We start from the raw sequence: 16,872 nt of genomic DNA on the forward strand, positions 1-16,872 counted from the left end.
GACTATACCAGATTTGGGTGTGTGGGTAGTGTTCTGGAGGTACATGCCACTCTTGTATAAATGCAAAACTCTTTCAAGGCAAGCAGCTGTTTCATCTATTCCCCACTGAAGTTCTCCTGCAAGGAAGAAAGGGAAAGTATGTCTTAGAGACAAAAAAAAAACCCTGACTTTTAGGAAAAATTGGCAATATCTACGGGAGGTTCTAATGAAATAGCCAAGCCTCCTCCCACCCTAAATTATACTGCTGAAATACAAATTCATTTGCAGCTACAGTGGAGAACCCTATAGATTTTTTCTGGATTACTATCCATTCTGATCAATGGCTGTGCTGGATGGTATTCATGAATTCCAAAATATCTAATAGCCTCTAATACCCCATTTCCAGCTTTGAGTAACCAGGACTGACACCAAGAATAAGTAGGAATGGGTTGCTGTATAGAAGGAATATGAGCTATGTTCAGTTCTGACACACTAAACAAATTACTGGGCTCAGATGTCATCCATTTTAAGTGTGTTTCTTTTACAGCAGGCTCTGGTTCATGGAACTTAAAGTTCTAGTAAAATACGAGGAAGGAAATGTTCCAGAGCTGGGAGCAGCTTCTCTATGAAGAATGACTAAAGTATTTGGGGGAGGAGGCTTCTGGGGGCATGATTGATGTTTTATAAAATAACATATTATTGGAAAACAGTTGTTGGAAGGAAGTAGTTCTTCCCTCGCTCAGTATGAAAAATTCGAAGTCGACATGCAAGAAAGAAAGACAGTAGATTCGAGAATGGATCCATTCCTTAATTCAAAATACAATTACATTTATGGAATTAGCTGCCACAAAACAAGGTAAGGGCCACTGATTAAATGAAATCATGGAGGCGAGGTCTATCAACATCTGACTGCCATAATGACCATATGAAATATCAGAAGACATAAGGGACGGAGGAAGCTGTCTTGTCCTGGTCCATTTAGCCCACTGGTTCTTAACCTTTGTTACTCAGATGTTTTTGGACTGCAACCCCAGAAGCCTTCACCATCAGCTCTGCTGGCTGAGGCTTCTGGGAGTTGCAGTTCAAAAACACCTGAGTAACAAAGGTTAAGAACCACTGATTAGCCCAAGTGCTGTAAATCTGACTGGTAGTGACTCTCTAAGGGGAACTTTTCCTAGCCATATTTGAAGATCCCCAGTATTTCTTCTTTTTCTCCCATATAAGTACGAACCAGATCTGACCCTGCTTAGCGTCTGAATTCAGGTATGGAGGTACCGTATTTTTCAGTGTATAAGACGCCCCCATGTATAAGACACCCACACCCACTTTTCCAACCCAAAATTAAGAAATCAGTATTTTAAACATAAAACAGAATACATTTTTATTTAGTAATTAGGTGACATTTACATACCACTACTGTCATATTATGCATCACACTTCGCTTTGAGCATATCATTTTATTCAACCTCTGGGCTCAGAACACTCCCGACATTACCAGTCCCTGTTGCATCTGAGCACTGCCTACATGCTCCACCTCCAACAAGGTGTATTCTAATTGGTTTTTTCAGCATCAGCTGACGTTAGTTGCATAAGACTCATGATTGGAGGAAGCTAAGTCTCGTGACTGTAGGAAGCTAAGCCTCATGAAGGAAACCTGTTTGCAGAGGCAAGCTATGGGCAGTTTCACAATTGCACGGTTCTTTCCTCGGCTTACTTCCATGTATAAGACAACACTCAATTTTTTGTCTAAAGGTTTTAGACAAAAGTATCATCTTACACACGGAAAAATATGGGGTGTTCCAAAGCAGGGGATTAGCCACAGTGGGATACAGGATGTTGAAATAAAATGGAGTGGCCCTGAGTTATACATACAGAGCCATTTTAATTCTTCTTTAGAGACGGTCCCATTCCCCAGCTGCCAAATTTATTTTGCTATGGTTGCAAAATAAATATTTATTTCCCCTGCACAAAGCCTGACGGTCTTCTTTTTGGCTAATTACACAACCAGAAGCACTATTTTCACCACAGACAGGGCATATATGTTTGCAGCTTGGCTGCAAGGCTAACAATATTTCTGGGTGGCTTCCAGGAAGGGTCTTGGCCTTGAAGAGAAGCTACACATTCCCAACACGTTTTGTTTTCACAGAGAAAGTGTCAGTTTTTCCCACTGCAGCAAATGCGCGGGCAGCCAGGAATGTAGCCCACAACAGGTTCACTGGGGATTTGGGGCCTTGACCAAGAGAAGTTATTCCATGATTAATGAAACAGACCTTTGGGCTAATTCAGTATCAACTGTGTTTGTCCTTACCTGTAGCATTAACGATTGCATCCAGCAATGGTCTCAGAGATGAAGGAGCACTGTGAGGCAGGAGATACGTGAAGAAAAACCTAAAGAGATGTGAAACTTGTTAGATTTATTAGAGTTTTCTAACCGCTAAACAACATAAATGAATAATAAAATTCCAGTAATTTACAAGTCTCTGAGCTATGCAGGAAATAGAATCATATTCTATAATTAAATATATAGCTGCAGCTATATTCATACAGCTGCTTGGAGCAGCTTAGACAGAGCGAATTTGCACAAGGCCACCTTGTAACTACCTGTAAATATTTTATTAATGTAGAGATTTGCTATAAAAACCCCACGGATTTGGTGTGTTTGCAAAGCTGTCTGTCTCTGCTTGGATAAGATTTTTAGTAGTTGTCTTTTTTTTTTAAGGACTGTACATTCAAAACTTCTTTCACATTTTGAATCTGAAAAACAACCAACCAGATCTTTTTTCAGGAGAAGTCATAAACATTTCTAAGCTACCCAAGGAGAAATGAAACTTGGGTATACTGACTGTAGAAAGAGAGAGAGGAGGTAAGAAAACACCCAGATTTTGGAAGGAATGCAGCTGAAACTCTGAAACAAGAAACTCTAAATTTTACAATGTGAATGAATTATAAAGCAAAGAATCCCCATTACTTCCTTTACAGAGTGTACTGTGACATGCAAATGCAAAATCTTTGATAATTTTTAAGTCCTCTATTCGAGCTCATGAATTTAAAGTGTTTGAGTATAAATAAGAAAACCTTAAAATGTAGAAGTAGAGTCTTGCATATTAAAAAAAAGTCAGCAGCCTTTTGTATGGAGAACAGGTAAGAAAAATTAATGATCGGGAACTTTAAATGAAGGTGGCATGGTTCTATAAGGGACATGTCATTCCATTGCCTCTTTGAATTTCTCTGTGCTGATCTCATACTGTTATTTTAGTCTATCAACTTTCCTTCCAGAGTTCCTTTAACAAGGTGGACAACTCAATCTCAGTATAAACAGAAGCACAAGACATAAATATTAGGTCACGAACAGATTGGTAACATAAATAGGACACTTCAAGAGATATTGCCTGTTCTGTGTCTGTCTTGAAAAGTAATGAAAAATATTTTCCTTATGTACATAGATCACTCTGTCATATAAAAAAACAGTCATATAAAAAAGGTAGTTAATCACACCTGAGGGAATATATAAAAACTCTTGCTACGTATGCATGAATTGTATAAATGAAGTCATGAAAAATGAATAATATGAGATTCTTTGTCAACATTCATGTGGTTTTCTAACACGAACAGGCATCTAGACCAGTGGTCCCCAACCTTGGACCTCCAGATGTTCTTGAACTTCAACTCCCAGAAATCATGGCCAGCAGAGGTGGTGGTGAAGGCTTCTGGGAGTTGTAGTCCAAGAGCATCTGGAGGCCCAAGGTTGGGGACCACTGATCTAGACCACAAAGTAGGAGGCCCTGTGGGCTGGACAGACCCACAGTTCTCCACCTTTGGTCCTTCAGATCTCTTCAGCTAGTAGAAGCCCCAGCCAAAATCATTAGCAGTCAGAGATTTGGAGAGTTGGTAGTCCTACAATATCTGCAGAGTCGAGTCTGGCAACCAGTGATCTCATCTGACTTGCCGTTCAATCCAGTAAATTCAGAGCATGACTGACCGGTCTTTGTCTGAATATGTCTACTGAGCAAAGCCTCCAGCTCTTCAGCTCACAGGGTCACACAATGTCAACCTCATGGATTTAGTTCTATGTACATTCTAGAACAGTCTGAGGGAAGATAATATCCCATCCACAGGAATGAAGGTTAAAAACAATCTCTGGTAGTCTTTCAATGATTTTAATCACCCTCATGAGGTAAGATGGGGAGGTAACTAAGAACATGACCTTGTTTGTTGCAGTGGCTGTGGAATGCTCTTCCAAGGAAGTCTTATCTAGATCCTACTCTATCTGCTCTTTTGGCTATGTTTTTCTTCACTCAAGCTTCTTCTTGTCATCCTTCCAACTAGGTTCAACCTGGAACTGACTTTCTGTTGATTACGGAGTGTGCCGCTGCTGATGATACAGTTTTTGAAACTTTTTGTTAAAATGTTTTAATTATCACTTGCTCTGAAAGTCTTTGGACTTACAGAGTATGAATACTTATAAATAAAACTAGCCCATCCAGCCATTTGTCATATCAATCATCTCCTAAAATAACACTGTCTTTTTAAAAAGAAAGACAGGAATAATATTTTAAAGAGTGAGGCAGGTAGCTTGAGGACACCATTACTGACTCGCAAGATATGTGGATTTTTTTTCCTGCTGGAGTGAAAGCTTTAACTGACAAGAAAATCAGATTTCCATACCGTTGGCCTCTAACTCTGTCACATTTTCTAATCATTCTCTTTCTCCCCTTCACAGATCTTCTGACCAGTATTGGAACTGATGTTAACAGTGCTTTGTCCTTGTTGCTGCTACTGTTAGTGAAGAATGAACAATATGTGTGTATGCATATATGCCTCTTAAAAATGTGGACATAATAAAAAACTTGGACGTAATACCTTTGGAACAAAGTGAGAAGTAAAACAATATTACAAGTCTGTTCCCGCAGAAGACTTGCTAGTACATGCATTTGTATCACCTCTACGAAGGCTGGTGTCACACCACAGTGTGATGAACACCCTGCCCAACCACTCTGGAGATGTTGACTTCCACAGAATCTCAGAAATCATCTTGCTTAACTCCTTCTAACTGCATAATCTGCAGTGCAGCATGCAGAGAGAGCATCCTTGACAGATGACTGCCTGGTTTCCTTTTAAATATCTCCAGGGAAGAGAAACCTACAATTTCCCAAACCTGGTTGCTCCCCTGTTGGACTGCTTGAACCATTAAGACATTTCTCCCATCTAAGTATATATTTTCCATCTTTGATATAACTCTGTAGTCAAATGCGACTGTGGCAATGAATTGCCAACCACTTACGTACCTGTATGCATTGTAAAGATTCCTCTTCTCATTTATACTTTGGCATTTGCCTTCAACAGAACAAGGAAGAGTGAAGTTTCTTGCCGGGAACTCCATAAAACAGTCTCTGTTGCTACTGCAAGACGTTTCCTCTATGCTAGCATCATCTAGATCTGTCACTTTGAGTTCTCCATCCACAATCACAAACTGTCGAGGTCGGAAGTCCAAAAGTGTCACTGAGCCAAGGGGAGAGTGGGCCAGGTAATGCAGAAGCCGAACTAAGCTGTAACATATCTAAAATAACAAAAGACAGAATGGTCACCCATGGCTTGCTTAATAGAGCAAACTTAATAGTATCTGTTTGCTGTTGCAGAGCAGGGAAAACAGCAAGGGACCCTCAGCCAGCTTCATTATTAGAGACAGATTCATTGGGCAGGAGTGCCAAATATGTGTATAAGAAGTTCTCTCCAGAACTGCCTGTGACTTTTGACATAAAAATTTGGTCCTATGAGGTCCTGTAAGCCTAAAACCTTGGATACATATGTAAATATCTTGTAGGCAGTGTCACGTACCATGTGCAATTTTGTAAGATGTATTTCAAAGCACAGCTATTGTGTCTGCCTTGATAGCTTTCAAAGACCCCAAGATGCACTTTCATTCAGAATGAAATTATATCATTCTTTACAGAGCTGCTCCCCTGCATGGTGAAAGATATGTTTGCCATAATATGTGACTTTCTTCACCTTGGTATTTTGCATTTAGAGTACTTTCTTTTGCAATGGCTCCTTGGAAAGTAAACATGGGCTTAATTCGCAAGTCTTGTTGCAGAGGCTGAGATCTCTGAGGAAATCCAGTTGTGAGAGGGATAATTCTAGGATAATTGTAGGAAATGCACATTTCCTTTAACATCTGGTTTTCACTGAGTTCAAGGAGGTTTAATGCTACAATGAACAAAGAGAAACTCCATCTGATATACCTCTTTGAGGTATTTCTTTCCACAGCTAAAAAATGATTGCACAAGCACAGAAAGTTCTAGCATGCCTTTATGCCAGACATATGTTAGTTGTGGAAGCCACTAAGCAGCACCACACACACTGAGGCAGACATTAGCACACAGGGCAGTGCTAGGACTTGTACACCCCAACAGTAACCAAAAAGCAGTTCTGATTTTGGCCAAGGCCCCTTCATACAAAAGGCATTGAAGTTCCCTACGTTTCCACTCTCAATACTTTCACTCTGAGCATACTGTATTGGGAGCTAAGACCTTAGAATTCTCATTCTGCCAGTACTACTCTGGCCTTAAGCTCTAAGGACTAGATTGTTTAAGATACTGCCTTCTTCCATATAGACTGTCCCAGTCTTGGATGCTCTACTGTCAAGTGATAATCCTCTGGTTGCCATCCACTGTGTTTGAAGTGATGTTTATTACCCGCTAAGAATCAAGGTGAAACAAAGAATTTTTTTCATTATACTAGCATAACTTAACTGGATTTGGGCCACTGATAAATGATGGAACACCTAATATACTGAGTTATCTCCCCATATGAAATCAGTGGATTTCAAACATGAGGCATTTCCCCTGCCCATCGAAACTTTCCTTAACTCAGATATTTTCCTGATCATTTGCTTGGCCAGTTACCTGTGAAATGAGAGAGATTTCATAAAGCCTTCACCACCTGCTGTGCTGACTGGGGTTTCTGGGAGTTGCAGTTCAAAAGCATCTGAGTAACAAAGGTTAAGAACCACTGTCATAAACTATTTTATTATTTTATCATTATTTTGTTGTTTCATTAACTGCTCTTATCATATCTTGTTGGCTTCCGACTACAGGTATACTGTAAAATGCCTGGTGTTCTTTTGTAAACGTAAAGCAGCACTCAACATTCTAAAATAAAATAAACAAGTGCTTACACGAAATCTGTCCTCCCAAGAAGTCTGTAAAAGTTGTATCATCTCCAGTGGTGACCCCAGTTCCGTGATGGCAGTCAGCGTATCTGAAATGTCATTGCTGTCTTGGTAACAATATCCATAAAGCTGCAAAGTCAACCAATGGAATGGAGTCATGTCAACTCATAATTACAGGCATGCTCCCCAAATTAACACCACCCGATCAAGGTTCTAACCTCAGTTTTTCTTGCTTATTTAGTTGTTTAATATTCTGACTTTCTCCCAATACACTTTCCCCCCATGGTGGCTCAAAAATATAACACAGTGGCAGTTATCTTGTTCCACAGCTCTATTCATGTAGTGGCAGTGACATCACCAACAGTAGCAAATCACTGCTAATTAAAAGGTTATTTTTTTGATCTGAAACTGAGTGCTACTTCATTTCATTCTGCACAAGTCATGAGCAATTGAAGTCAAGGGAAGAACTCTTCAATTAATAGCAATCTGCCATTGCCCATGACATCACTCCTGCTATACGAGTGGAACTATGGAACATGATACTGACCAATGAAACATATAACACCTATAAAAACAGCACATTTCAAAATGCATAGTAATCTACTGAACTCAATCATATGATGATACAGCAATACTCTATCAACTTAGGTTAAAAGTGGAGGTAAATACATTTAAATGAGTCAACATGCTAAATTCTCTCAGCATCTAGAACACATCAGGAAGACTAAAACAGAAAAAAATAGAACTTAAACTGTTTACATGCTAGGGAAAGACTCATAAAAGGGATAAAGAATAAGCACCACAAGTTTATTGTCCAGGCTTAAGGTAGGATCTGTTTACAATCTATTCAGACTGACTGAAGGAGGGGAAGGAATATCCTTCAGAACAAAACTGAGTTTTAGAGAGTTTTCTCCAGACTGAAGCAAGGGAGAAAATCGGAAGATTCCCTCCTCACATTTTCTACAATATTGATGACTTTCACTGTGTGTCGACTACTTGATAAACTTCTCATATTTAAAAGCTTGAACAGTAAATGCAAATGCCATGAGCCTCCTGTAATGAAAGATCTTCTGCTTGTAGATGTGAACCCAGTATATAAGTGCAGACCCCTGTTATGGACAGATGGCTTACAGTTATTTATTTATTTATTTATTTATTTATTTATTTATTTATTTATTTATTTATTTATTTATTTATTTATTTATTTATTTATTTATTTATTTATTTATTTATTTATTTATTTATTATCCTGCCTATCTAGTCAATTAAGACCACTCTAGGCGGTCCTGAATATCTCCTTGCACAAGAGCTATAAAAGTTAATCCAGTCACATTACATTCACTCAACATTCAACTTCATCTCCAGTTTGATCCCCAGTTCAAGGTAAGGAGATCCACCAAGTATGTACAATGATCCATTTGAACACTGAACATTACATTACTTGGTGGAAAGAGAAGACATGGCTGCCTATTCTCTCACCTCCTTCCTCCGCATCTATGTTGTTTTATCACACTCCTGCCCATCACAATTATCTGGTAATGTTACTGGCAGCTTGCAGTGTCCTAGTGCAGAACTGCAGCTTTTTATTAACTCCGAAAGTACATATAGGGATAACGTTGAAGAAAAATAAAATACCTTCCCTTTTTTTACAGAAGCCCCTAGACCTGGCTTCCATACATACATACAAGGAAAAGAAGCAGGAGAAAGAGCCTGAAAGCAACAATATAGACTTAGAAAATACAAAATAGGAAAACCCATCCAGACTCTTTATCTGCCTATTTCTTCCCTGCTGGTTCAGATCAACTGCAACCTTTGTTGGTGCTAAATTCTAACACACCCAAACACACCATGTAACATACTTGGAAACCAGATTAATTATTTTGGGGGGGGGAGGGATGGATAACAGCATCAAAGGAGAAAACAGGAAAAAGCAGCCACTGCTGCCTTATGTTCTCTTGCACATTTGGACATTGTCTGCAAGAGAACTGCAAAACCCAGTTTTGACTTTTCAAGTCCTTTCCTTGGGAAACTGGAGGGCTACAAAAAATTTTTAAAAAAAAAAATGGCATGAAACAATTGAAATAATTGTTTCTTTTCTAAAATAGGTCCCTTTGCCCATCTAAATGCTACATTAAACAACGAATGTCTAACAAGCCAGAATTTTAAGAGGTAGTGAAATCTCAAACTACAGCAGGAGCAGCAAACCATTTGGCATAAAAATGTATTTGTGGCCGTTCTTTACACCTGATTTCCTGGAGCGGAGAACTCCGACAGGTTAATTGTTACAACGTGAAGCTGAAGGTGGACTCTCTGCACCTTGGGGGGGGGGGGAACCCAAAGGTAGAAAGATTCTGGTTTAGAGCAGCAGGTATGTTTGATTTTAGAACTCTTCAAATAAAAATTAAAAAGCCCTGTCCCACATTCATTTTCTATCCAGATAATCTCACTAACTTCAGAACAATTTTGACTTGCAAAGAGAATTCAGAATTGAGGAACATTTCAGTTGTGGTCATCTGAAAAACCTAGTGATGTCTGTACTGCTTGATAGACATATGTTCCTGTCTTTCTAGATTTCTCTGGTGGAAAACGGGGGTCGAATGAGGGCAAAACTACAAATCAGAGCGACTCTTTCAGACATCCCTTAAAATCAAAGGTTAGTCTGAACACAAAAGCTGACATTTCCAAACAAAGACTAAAAAGACCTTATTAAGCTGTCATCAATGGGTAAGGATGTGCAAACAAGAAGAGCCCTCCTGGCTTGGTGTACCTTCCAAGGCTGGATTTGTAGAAAATTGTGTGCCAAGATAAAGGCTTAGAAAAAGTGCTACTTTTTATTGCCCAGAAAGTGGGAGAGGGGGCAAAAAGAAAAACATATTCCAAAGGAAAAGAAAAGCAAGTAAGACAGTTTCTACTCAAAATGATCAGCAACAGTATATAGTATACCACCATCAGAGCTGCAAAAAAACAGCTGTATTAGGAACAACATACACATCACACTGATGTTTAACTGACACTTAGGTTTTTGGTAAAAACTTGTATCTCTTATATAATACTGGTCAAGGGCTGTGTCTCGTATTTTCGAATAATCATCTAAGAACTGCAGAGTTGGAAGGGCCCCTATGGATCATCACCTCCAGTCCCTGTGAAGAAGGCACAGTGGGGAATTGAACTCCCACCTCTGGCTCCACAGCCAGATGCCCAAGTAACTCTCATGTATGTAATGTTCCAGCATCCCACTACCTGTAATCCAAAGTGGGAAAGGCACAGGAGATAGTCTGTATTATTAATGAACTTTGTCAATTCTCTCTTGCTGCCCCTTATGCCTGGGATTTCCCCATACAATGTACCCTCTCTCCTTCTTTGCCCAAACTTTACCTCAAAACCTAATCTACCCTGAAGCTTATAGCCTGATCCTTTAGCTGTCTTCCACAATTTTCTTCCACAACTGAAACCAAGTATTAAGAATGAATAACCACATTAATCCTTGTTTGTCCTTTAAAAACCTCTTTACCATTTTCAATTCTTTGTTACACATATACACTTCAAAAACGTAGAACAGGGGCCATGCTGGCTAAGTGATTCTTATATCCAAGAGAAGGAAGGAAGGAAGGAACTCCTTGAGGTCCAAAAACAATTGTTCCTGGCCGTTACTGCTTGCTACCAAGCCCTCTAAACCTAGAGATGGCAAACGTTTGTTTTCTGGATGACAACATCCAGAATCCCAGAACTGGCATGGCTGGGAGATATAATTCAAAAAATTTAAACATTTCCCAAGGCCATACAAGCAGCAGGGCATTCATTCATTCATTTCAAAAACTTGTATACCACCCGATCAGTGCTGGGCACTAATCTGGGCAGTCTACATCAAAGAGACAATGAAATATAATATAACAAACAAGACATTATTAATTCATCCAACAGAAACAAATAAAATGTAGAAGTTGGACAAAAACAATGCAGCTGTGCATAAGTTGAGTAAACCCAAACAACTGGTCGGCAGTGGAATAGGCTGCCCCAGAGTATGGTGGAATCTCCTTCTTTGGAGGTTTTTAAGCAGAGGCTGGATGGCCATCTGTCGGGAGTGCTTTGATGGATGTTCCTGCATGGCAGGGGGTTGGACTCAATGGCCCCTGTGGTCTCTTCCAACTCTGTGATTCTATGAACTGCAAATTGGTGGCAAATCCTGAATACCATTTAGCTGAGAATGCCCCTAAAGGCTTCTTGAAACAGCCTAGTTCTTAACATCCTCTTAGGCAAGGAGAGAAGGGGGCAGGCACAGCTCCACCGGGAGCCCATTCCACAGGGATGCTGCCACAACCAAGAAGGCCCAGTTTCTGGTGGATGTCTTTCTGGCCTCTCCCGGAGTGGCAGCCCAGCATTGCCTGTGTGGATCAGGTGGTACAGACTCACGTTCTTAGGGAAAGGTGCTTGAACAAGTCATGAGCTCCCAAACCGTGGGACATAACCCAACACATATGCTCCAGGTGATTTCCACTGGCCCTTCTCCTTGAAGACACAGTGAACACCCAACCAGCCAGGCCACTCCAACCCACTGAGCTATACCAGCACCTCTAAAAGATGTATATATAGAATAATGATCATATGCCATCGAGTCAATTCTTACTTATGATGACCTTTTTCAGGGTTTCCTAGGGAGAGAATATCCAGAAGTTGTTCACCTTTCCCTTTTTCTGGTGGCATCCTGGGACTGTGCAGCTTGACCGAGGCTACATAGGTGGGTTTTTCTGGGATGCATAGTGGGGAATTAAACTCCCAACCTCTGGCTCTGCAGCTAGATACCTAAATCACCACAGCCTGTATAAATGCAAGAAGCCGTGCCTGGAAATATAGGGATTTGAAGATGCCAATAAAAAAATTCTTTACTGTGTTACATCACATTTTCCAGCATGGAGCCAAGCTGCCTCAATTTAAGGGAGCTAAGTCATGCAATATGTAAGGCTGCTATTTAAAGAGCATGTGGATGCAGAAGAGAGGATTGCTCTGGCTCTAGAAGTGAGCATGTGGATAAAGCAAGGGGCCCTCAAATTCCAAAGGGGTGCTGCCCCTACTCCAGAATCCTAGAGACACAGCGCCACAATCCTATGTCCAGATATACCTCTCCATAATAGAATCAAGCTTGCTGTAACTCACAATAAGAATATCGATAAAATTATGGTAACTAAAGCAAATCTAACAATAAAACAAAAAGCAGTAAAAACAGGACAGTTAAATAACCTCATTAAAGCCATGTACAACAGCAGTAGACAAAAAGCATAACAAAACAATACGTGTATGTTTACGCCTTTCTCCTTCCTGTAATTCTGAAGTAGCTGTTAGAAAAAGAATTGTTATTCTTACATCTAAGATGTAAATGTTCTAGTCTTTCAGCAATATAATACTGTACTGCAACAAGGTTTGAACAGTCCTTGAACGTGGCCACAAGTAGCACCCATGTTCCACACTCAGCCAGAAAAAAAGAACAAGGGAAGTGCCCCAAAGAAAAGTTTGAACGATGCTTCTGAAAATATTGTGTTTTTTGTAGACATGAGCTGGTTCGGCGGTTCATGCCAGTTCCATTCATCGTCCCCACAGGTGTTCTGTGGTCCAGCACTCAGCCCCTCTGGGTGGGCGGCCACTCAGAGGCAATGCCTAGAGGAGGTGGAGCAGGTAAGCTGGCCTCTGAATGGGTGCCCGCCAGAGGGGCTGAGTGCTGGACCACAGGACCAGTAAACGAACCAGCACGAACCTCCAAGTCGACAGTCGATGCCCATGTCTCTCTGCAGTACCATCCTAAATAGTATATATTCTAGCCGTAATTATAGGATATTGTGTATTAGTTTTACCAGGAAGATTAGGCTGACTCCCCCTTGCCCTTCCACTGGCAACTGACTGACTGTTAAGGAAGGCGCTTTTAATGAATAGGAGCTACTCTTTCTTTATTGACCTGCTTTTCAATTGCTTTTAATTCATTTGTTTTTTAATATTATAATTAATCATGCTTTTATGTGTATCTTTTAAAAAAATATGAGTCACCTTGAGTCCCAGTAAGGGCCTACAAAGTGTGTGGGGCAGCAGAGCAATGCAATGCATGCCCTGCCTCACAGGGGTAACTTACCTTAGCATAAAGCCTAAAGATAAAGAGAAATAAGATTATACATTCTACAAACTAAAAAAAAAAATTACATGTCGTTATTTATATTAAAAATGTTCTACCCTTCTTCCCATACAATGAGGAGAGGCTCACCATGCGAAACAGTCCAAGTTGAGCTATCAGAGGGCTTTGTCTCAGTTTGGAGACAAAGCAGAATATAAATCAAATAAATTTCATAGCAGCTTTCGGTTCTCCCAAAGAATCATGGGAATTAAAGTTTCGTGAGTGCAAGAAATGCTAAGTTAGAGATGCCCATTTTCCTTCACAAATCTACAGTTTGTGTGTTCCCACATAGGGGACAGATGGAATGACTATATAATCAAGTCTGTTCTTTAGGAAAAACATTGCTTTTAAAACTGAGAAGTTTTGTCAACACAAAACAGTCCTCAATAGTTTTGAAATAATCTGGGAAGATTTCATTTAAATCATGATTTAAATTTTAAAAGTTGGATTTTTTTTGACATTTTAAATTTAAAAAACATTTTTAAAATTTAAATCATGGGTTTAAATCAATTAAATTTTTAAAAAAATGATTGATCCACCCTGTTGGAAATCAGTAGCAGCTAGGCCTAGAGCATGGCTTTGTGGATAGGATTTCTCAAAGAGTTTGCAAATCAAATCATTAGCTCTTGTTAAAGAAGCAACAATCAAGAACAGAGCAGTTAGGAGTGATTTACATGACACATATAATGGGTCTGACAAATTAGCCTGGATTTATTTCTTCAGAAGTGCCACTTTGGCAGTGAGCAAAAGGAGGAGGGGGGATTAAAGCAAGCTTGTCAGATATATTTGGTCCTGAGGGGAGGGGGGGAAATCCCCTCCTGATAAGAGATACACAAGTCATTCCAGACCTCACCCGGATACACAACCTCCAGAAAACCCAATGCTTTTTGCCCCATCCAGCAATGACGTTCGACCACTTCACAGCAGAGACACACACCTCATGTAATAATGACATGAATAGTTATGGCTAGTTTACAATTGTATCAGCTCCAGGCTTCCAGCAGCAGCAGAGGTCTTGCTAACAGATCCTTTCTTCGCCCTTAAAAGCTCAGGATAACATCTGGGCCTTTGGGGGAAGCGTTCTTGCAATAAAGAAGCACTTTGTGTAATTCATCTTTCCTCACCAAGCCACATCTGTCCGCTCCTCCAGCCCACCTCTTCTCTTTCACCCCACTTCCCCCCCCCAGGCTCTGGGGGAAAGAGCAGCAGATGGCCACCTCCCATGAACTGCCAGAAGATGGCACTGCTTTGACCTCTCCACCCTCCATCAAGAACCCACTTTGAGATGCATCACAATACAGGTCTGCCTACTTAGAGGAAGAAAGTCAGACCCTAAGTCAGAAACAGCAATGAAATCATCGCAAGGCAATATAGGACAGCAAGAGCGTATGTTTAATAGCTGTAATTATAATTGCATGCCATCAGGTCAATTCTTACTTATGACAACCCTTTGCAAGGTTTTCTAGGTAGAGAATGCGTAGAAGTGGTTTACCGTTTTCTTCTTCTGGGGGTGCCCCGGGACTGCGCAGCTTGACTACGACTACCCAGATATTCAGGAGGCACAGTGGGGAACCAAATCCCCAACCTCTGGCTTTGTAGACAGATACTTAAACCACTGAGCTTTACTTCACTGTTATTTAAGAAGTGGAATAACATTCTGTACTTTATTGGTCAAGGTTCTGCCAAGCAATTACACTAACAGAAAGGAAATGGAGTAATTCACAGGGGCAAACTGCCACTAATTAGTGAGTCCCCATTTAGATTTCTGACTTATATGCCGAGGTACCCAGCTAGTCCACGATGAGAAATCCAAAGAGTGACTCATTAATTACTAGCAATGTGTCACTGTGGTTTACAGCATTTCCCAGGATTTTAGCCATTATCTTTGCTTCCTGAGTTTCCCCAAAACATGTCCGAATAAAGCTCATAAGTTTGTTAAAGCTCATAAGATTTTTCTGTTTTATCCTCATTACAACTCTATGAGATTTATCACAATTTTCTTTGAAACATCTGAAGTGGAGTCACCCTTGAGGATAAGTTACATCCTGAAATATGTTGGATAAGCATGAGACTTATGCACCACTTTGAGGTGTTCTCCGTTTTCTTCTTCTTTTGCAGTTATTTCAGGAACAGCTCATAAACCAGGATGGGAGGCCTCGTTCCAAAATTTCAGCGGGATGCATCTCATTTGCCCTTGTCACAAACCACCCTCAACCCATTTCCTAGAACTGTGGAAAAAATATTACACATTATTGACCAATACTGGCTGCCAACTCTAGATATTCAGATGGAAAGGCCTGGGAATTTTATCAGGGGAGGGAATTTATTTGTAATTTTTTCTCAACATGAGAGAAAACAATATAAATAAATTGTGGGCCCAAATGGTCACAAAATGTAAAAAGGAAAAGCTTTCAACAATTAAAGTTAATCCATATGAAAAATAAGCACAACAGCAGTCTGACTCATTGGTGATTTGTCATCACACTGTTCTTAACTAACAGTTTGTGGAATAGAAAACTGATTGAATAAAAAATCTTGAGCAGTTTGAGTATACACGTTCTTGTTGTACGCACAGTCACTGGCTGGAGACCTGTCTGGTGGACCCAATGGCTGGGAGTTCAATTCCCCAGCATGCTTCTCAGAAAATAACCAGCCTATGTGGCATTGGGCAAGTTACAAGGTCTCAGGGCACCACCAGAAGAAGGGAATAGTAAACCCACTTCTGAACACTTTGCACCTAGAAAAACTTCAGAAGGGTTGCAATAAGTCAGAATTGACATGACAGCACAGCAGAAGTACCGGTAACATGTCCAAACAACAACTTTTAAGTCAGGAGTGGAACATCACAGCCTACTCAAATATTGTACCGATGGTTTCTGAATACTGTATAGCTATTTCTGATGTCAATTTTGTGTCCATCGGATGCCATGGCAAAGTATAGTTTCCACAAGCCAAGAATAGCTTAAAAATAATGACAGTACCTGTACTATGTTACTTTTTGGGTACCAATGTAATAACAGCACTATTACTGTTGAAAAATAATGTAATGAATTACCTGTTTTGTTTGGGATAAAATGTACTCCAAAGAAAAGTTTTCTATTGCCTGAAGAGGAAGTACAAAGGGATTCTGTTCTCTGCAACTACTGAGTAATACTCTCGGTGTGGCTTCAATTAATTCTTTAATCTATTTTGCCACCTAAAATTGTGCTAAAACAGATTAATCTAGTATCTACACACAGTTGACTCATCAAGCATGTCTTCTCCATCTCAGGGTTGAGTTTAACAGAAGACCTGTTAGCTTAAAACATCTACAGTACACAATTTTTTTGGATTTCCATGGTTCTTCTCCACTCACTAGCCTTTTTTTTACATCACCCGATTGATAAAAGAGCTCTAGAGGAAAAATTTCCCACACTGTCATGAAACTATATTTGGGCTTAGTACGTGGCCTACCGATGAATTTTGATTTTTTGAAAAGGAATGCCAGTAAGTATTTTTGTGTGCTTGAATTGTTACTGCTAAAACATCACCAGGGGGTAATTTTATATGGCTTTTGGTCATTTTGCATTAT

The 16,872-nt window shown here is 40.0% G+C and overlaps 1 protein-coding gene across 2 annotated transcripts in view; it reads right to left on the bottom strand.

The window, feature by feature from the left end:
* PKDCC (protein kinase domain containing, cytoplasmic) overlaps positions 1-16,872 on the bottom strand; it is a 68,448-nt gene that overhangs the window by 33,308 nt on the left and 18,268 nt on the right. For both annotated transcript variants that reach the window (XM_020803710.3, XM_072989666.2), the window contains exons 2-5: positions 7,154-7,276; positions 5,265-5,536; positions 2,288-2,367; positions 9-116 (exon numbers count right to left, since the gene is read on the bottom strand). In XM_020803710.3, the coding sequence (XP_020659369.3) occupies positions 9-116; positions 2,288-2,367; positions 5,265-5,536; positions 7,154-7,276 (583 nt within the window). The remainder of the gene's footprint in view (positions 1-8; positions 117-2,287; positions 2,368-5,264; positions 5,537-7,153; positions 7,277-16,872) is intronic.

This window comes from Pogona vitticeps, chromosome 1, assembly GCF_051106095.1.
Source record: "Pogona vitticeps strain Pit_001003342236 chromosome 1, PviZW2.1, whole genome shotgun sequence".
NCBI classification, from domain to species: domain Eukaryota; kingdom Metazoa; phylum Chordata; class Lepidosauria; order Squamata; family Agamidae; genus Pogona; species Pogona vitticeps.